The sequence below is a fragment of the Rhagoletis pomonella genome, unplaced genomic scaffold (assembly GCF_013731165.1).
Source record: "Rhagoletis pomonella isolate Grant_MI unplaced genomic scaffold, Rhpom_1.0 Rhpom_scaffold_00012, whole genome shotgun sequence".
Taxonomy (NCBI): domain Eukaryota; kingdom Metazoa; phylum Arthropoda; class Insecta; order Diptera; family Tephritidae; genus Rhagoletis; species Rhagoletis pomonella.
In genome coordinates, this window is record NW_023458566.1 from 8,712,729 (window position 1) to 8,719,079 (window position 6,351).

The 6,351-nt window shown below is 32.9% G+C and overlaps 1 protein-coding gene across 1 annotated transcript in view; it reads right to left on the minus strand.

Moving 5' to 3' along the window:
- The window catches only part of LOC118747574, a 19,127-nt gene extending 18,441 nt beyond the window's left edge, over window positions 1–686 (minus strand). Inside the window, exons 1-2 of the mRNA XM_036481625.1 lie at window positions 645–686; window positions 83–487 (exon numbers count right to left, since the gene is read on the minus strand). Coding sequence (XP_036337518.1) covers window positions 83–487; window positions 645–686 — 447 coding nt within the window. The remainder of the gene's footprint in view (window positions 1–82; window positions 488–644) is intronic.
- Window positions 687–6,351: the final 5,665 nt, after the last annotated feature.

The following is a 6,351-nucleotide window of genomic DNA, read 5'->3' on the forward strand; positions in this document are numbered from 1 at the left end:
CAAATACTAATGCATGAAAATCCTAACCTCAAAAAAATCACCCGTTACATACACTACATCTCCTTTGGGCCACTCTACTCACAATTGTTGTTTGCGAAGATGAACAAACATCGTAGCTTGTCAAATCGCACACATAACCCTGCGGACAGGAGTCAATCGAACTTGGCGCTGGTGTCTGCCCATCGAAGCACAGGGCATAAGTGTCCACATCCAGGCAGGCGAAATTCCTCTGAACGGATGTGCAAGTTCCACATTGATCCTCATAGCAAACGGGCAAAGCACCTTGAGCGGTTGTCAAACAAATTGCTTGCTCGGCTGTGCAAACAGCTGCCGCTGGACATGGTGTACTCACAGCGGTTGGTATATTATCAATGCAAACAGCAAAGGTTTGTTCATCCAAACAAGCGACTCCATTTGAAAAGCACTCACTACAACGACCGGTGAGTGCCGCGATAAGAGCGCGTTCACGACTGCTGAGCGCGAGTAGCTAAGAATGATCGAAAATATGTACAAAGTACAATAAAAACTTTTCGATTTCATTGCAAATTTAGTGACGTGCTCGAATTCAAGCCAAGTTGATAAAATAATTGAAAATCAATTTCTTTTCGCTTAATTTTAATTAAGTATTTATGTATACAACTTACGTTTACAATCACAATAACAACAAGTCGCTTGGCGTTACACATTTTTGCTAGACACACTCACGTCGACCAAAAAATTATATGCTCTTGGCTGCACGCTAGTTTTCTATCTGTTTTGCCATTTTCGAAGATGATTCGATATTTGGCAATGCCAACAGGTAATCATTTTCGTTCAATCTTTTCACAGGTTTCTTTGTTAGTTTACTTTGTCGATAATATCGTAAAATTCATTTTTACTCAGCGATATTAGTAGGGTTGTAAAGATAAGAGTTTATTTGAAAACACTGGTGATAGTTTTTGCGCTTTGTAGTACGTCATTCGTACTTTTTGTTTTTGATGTATAATGTTTACTTTTCGCTGACAAACTTCCGGGCGGGAGAAAACTGCCACACTTTGAATGCTCAAAATAAATCGTAAAAGTTTACTTAACTCGCATGTGAAAATAAACATATAAATTCAAAACTCGTTTACATAGTTTGAGTTTCTTTTATTGTTTGTATCTATTACGTTCTGTTGAGGACTTCTTACATTTTGGCTCATTCAATATTAGCAATATGCAAATATAGCGTTCTCAAACTACGTTTTAAATATTTGCATAGTATGTAGCTCTACATACTTATGTACATATGTATGTATGTATGTATAAGGTCTTTAGCGGTTTTAAATAAAGAGAAGACATTTTACTTTTTTAACAACTAAGAATATAAAATTTATTACTTGCAAAAAGTCCATTAACCTAGTAACCTATTTTTTTTAATAATAACGAGCTGCTATATTTTTTGCTCTCAGCGCACACTTTTAGCATTTACCAAATAATTTTTCTAAAAAGATAAACATCATAAACAACGCTAGTTCAAAGTAGTAACAACGTATGCAGAAAATATCACTTAAACAACAAAAATGTTCATTCTACAGCTGCCGTTTGCTATTTACCCGTTAAAAGAAGAATCAGAGTAGATTTATGGATTTATGGATGTTTGCAAGTGCATATTTTTCTATGGAGTGACAAGGTGTTCTTTAAACAACGTTTACCTAATTTTCAAAAGGATTATGTATGTATACCCCTATATACCTACATACCGAACCCTAACAGCCAAAAAGACGAAGGCAAGATTTTTTCAAAAATTTAATTTTTTATGCAGGTTGCCCTAGGAACAATTCTGCATAAAAAAAAATTTGGAAAAAAATTTCGCTTACGCCTTTCTTCGGTAAGGGCTCGATTTGTGAAAAAATTCTGTACAACAATTTTTTAAATTTAAAATTTTCAAATAAAAAAATAAAATAAATATTGTTTCTGTTTTTAGTTAACGCCAAACTTGGTATTACAATTTGAAACAAATGGAAAACCCCTTCAAAAATCTAAAAAATATTCCAAATGCTAGCCAGAGTTATAAGCGATCAAAATTTAATTTAAATTCGTCCAGCCGTTTCTGTGTGAGAAGAGGTCTCGCATAGCGTCGGTTTTTCGTTTCAGTTAAATTCGAAATTCAAAAAATAAAATCATAAAGCGCATCTACAGGCCAATGTTTTTAATTTGATTTCTTTTTTGTGAAATTCATTCACAATTCACAAAAAATATTTTTGCGTATTAAATGCATGCATGCGTACATATTTAGATATATATGATTTTTAGAATAAGTGGCAACCCTGATCAAAAATATTTTCAAACTAAAGCTTTTTTAAAACCTTCGTTTGACGCGCGTATTTTAATATATTTTATAATTTATGTATAACTTAATTAATTTCAATTTTGAAAGCAGGTGGCAACTCTTTTCAAAAGTATTTTCCATCTAAAATCTCTTTAAATTTCTTACATTTAATACTGTGTTAGATATTTCAATCAACTAATAAATTAGGTTGAATTTAACTTTTCAACATGTGGCAACCCTAAATGAAGCTCAGAAATAAAGCCTTTCAAACTCGCTTCAATTGATTCCCATCTTTGTGATAATCGGTTTAACTCATTACTTAATTTGAATGTAAATTTGTAAACCATTGGCAACCCTCTTCGAACAAATGAAAAATAGTGTGAAAGTTCAATTCAAAGATTCCTTCAGACTCTATACTACCCATATTTTAATATTTCATATAACTTTCGGATAAACTAATAAGATCCGGCTTTTCAAACATGAGGCTAGCCTCCTCACAATATTTTCATGCTACTACCTTCTTAAACCTCTTTCGTTTGGCATCCATATGGTGACACCTATTTCAATTACCTAATTCCCTTGATTCAAATTAAAATGATTTTTTTTTTAACAGGTGGTAACCCTTTTAGCTGTAGTTAAGAAATAAAACCCGTTTAAAACTTGGATTCGTCATGCACAAATGGTACTAATTGGTTTAACTTTTTAAATATTTTGACTTGAATTATTTAAGAGATGGCAACTCTAGAGTCCAATCGAATGAACGGTTTTTAATTTTCTGTTTCGTTTCCCATGTTAAATAAACATTTCTAAAATAAATGTGGCCTTTTCAAATATTTCGGTTTTTGGAACAATATTTTCTTGCCTCTTTTGCCTCTTTTGCGATTTTTAGTGGATTTTCCTGGCTTTTTAAATATTTTATTTTGCCTTTTTTTAAGGTTTTTTAGTCCTAAAAATCTTTTTCCAGGTTCTAACACTTTGTGTTTGCGTATTTAAATATGGATTGAGCATAATGACTCAAGCACTCAAATATCGTAAAATTCTCATACTAAATAGATTCATTCAACAAAATTTTCTTATCAATCAAAAGCAAGCTTAAATTTTACAATTGGAATCTTTTGATTGAATAGCAGATACTTTGCTAACTCTACTTCCTTCCATTTTTATAGAGTTCGTTGCCTTTTCAACATTTGCTAATCAATTATTATTTTTTCGTTTATAAATAGCATTCTCATCCAATTTTCTGCTGAAGTTTTAAACTTTTTCTCTGCTTGCTTTTGAAACTTTAACATTGTTTACATATGTACATTAGGGCGGGTAATTTTTTTTTTTGACAATGCGCATATAGTTTAGGAGGATTCTGAGGGTGATTCTAAGCAAATTTGCCGAAGAAACCATGGGTCTAAATCAATTTGCAGTTTGCCAAATTGCAAAAATAGGTTTCAAAGAAAATGTGAAAATTTTCACTGCTGCGCCCTCTGGTGGTATTTTAAGAATAAGATAAGTACAGGAATGGATTCCTCATACAAAATTTAAGCACTCCGTTACAGCACTACAGCAAAATGCTAAGAAATCTATTTTCGCAATTTGGCAAACTGCAAATTGATTTTAGACCCACGGTTTCTTCGGAAAATTTGCTTAGAATTACATGTAGAATCTTTCTGTGCTATACTCGCATAGTTGAAAAAGTCTCCCAAATTGACCCGCCCTAATGTACAAAGCTACGTGCTGCAACCGCCTGATGCGAGTATACGATGAAATGTCACGTAACCATATTATGTACATATTTACAATAACATACATACATATGTACATACATATGTGTGCATATTTGAAAGAGTGCGGGATAAAGAATTGGCCCCTGAATTTTTTACTAGTCATTTAACGAATGACTTGGCATATTAACAATACGCTGTTTTTTTATATACTAAAGGAATTAATTTAAACGTAATATTTTATGTACATATGTATATGTTAAATATATTTTAGTTAAAGAGGAAGAAGAGTTGGAGGGGTTGGTGATGCCAATATACTCCCTTTTGGTGGTAGCATAACTTTGTTGACGCTTATCAACTACGACAATGGTTCGTTGTTTCCACACTTTTGAAGAATTGGACAGATAACAATAATAAAAGATTGGCGCTTACGCAATAGCTCTGATCCAGTACTCCTTGAACTTACAGGATTTTACACGAACTCCAACATTCTGTAAATGCGAGCGATTTTTGGAGAGTTGTGTAGAGAATGAAGTTGCAAGATTTTACCTGACCTTTTCCTTCTGTTAAAATCACGAAAAGTGTCAAGCGATCACTGGTTGACGTTTTTACAGGAAAAATGCTTTTTTTGTTGCCATACTTTTTGTTGTTACTCACTTTTTACTCTCACTTCGGAGAGTAATTTTGCTGTTTGACATTCTTACGAAAAGTTTTGGATCAAAGCTAATATGTTACTGTTTGGCCGAACTTCTCCTCCGATTTGTGGTGTGCGCCTTAATATTGTTACAAATATGGTTTTTTTTTGTTTTACGCCAACTCCGAACGCCGATTGTATTTTTATGAGAAGCCGTTTTTTCATGGCAGAAGAGGAGGTTTGCCATTGCCTGCCTAGGGTGATCGCTATTAGAAATTTTTTTATTTTTTTTTTTTTTTTTGTGGTGGGAAACTGAGCTCGAACCCAGGCCCTGCGGATCCGCTGTATTTTGATTCACTGCACTATGTCCATGTCGTTGTAAAGCTTATCGTACCATCGTCTGCGGTCCTCGCCAATGCGTAAAAGTCCGTAAATCTTCCGCACTTGTTGGCAATAGTGATTCTGCGTTGGGAACCAGTTCATCCTTGCAGGCTTAACGAAAAATTTGTATGTGAAACCATCAACAAAGTAGGCTAGCGGCGATGCACGTTGGAGAGTTTGGTTGTACCTCAATAATTTCGCTCGTTTCGCCACTCGCTAAGTATAGGCAAATCGGAAATTAGTTTTTCTTTGCTGGACATCACAAATCTTTAACTTTATTTGTTAAAAAATCATTTAATGTTAAACATTGTATTGAAAATTAATATTTGCATTTGTATTTGTATTTACTATACTTATACATATATTTGTATATTAGGATGGCCCGTACAATATCAAAATCATAAGGGGCACCCCATTATTTGGTTAAACTTACTTACAAAATAAAGATATTCACAAAAAGAAAATAGCAAAATGCGCTACCAGGGTTTGAAAAAATGATTTTTTTTAATAAAAAAAATCGACAAAATTTTGACTTGGATCAGCTTTAACTCAGAGAGTTAATGAATTTATACAACTGTGAATAAGTTTCAATAATGTGTCAAACTTATCAGATTTCAAGTCCAAATTTTGTAGTATTTTTGCGATTTAAATACAATTTTCTCAAACTCTGTTAGCGATCCCTAAAAATTTGTGTAACATTTTGAAATTTTCATGGATGTCTGTATTTGTACGTAGAACTAAATAAAGGGTTGCCTCACAAAAAATTTATATGTTGACATTTTTAAGAACATCCTATTTAATATACACGTATGTGTGTATTTACTACAAACATGAAGGAATGCATGTTTATCTGTCTGTGTTCGGGATTATGACGCCAACAAGCGAGGTGAGAAAAAAAAGACAAACTCAAAGAAAGTCACGTACTAAGTTTTATTACTCATTTGCCAAGCGATTTTATTCGTCTCATTCGTGTGTGTTTTTTACAAACACATCTACATATGTATATATGTATGTATAAATGCCTTCACATTTATGATATCAATTTTTTTAAGAGTTTCAGACAAAAGTAAATAATTTTATTCACCTTATAATTATTTTTATATTTTACGCTAATGTAAATATTTAATATGCGTATTTGTTTGTCATTGTTATTGACTTTGCTATATTTGAGGTGTGGGCAAAAATATCAGATCAGTTTATGCTGTAATTTAATACAGAAAATAACAATATACATATGTACATAAAATATCGTCGACTTAAACTATCTGCCATATTAGATGTCAATCGACTCAACTCAACTCAACTCAACTCAACTCAACTCAACTCAACTCAAC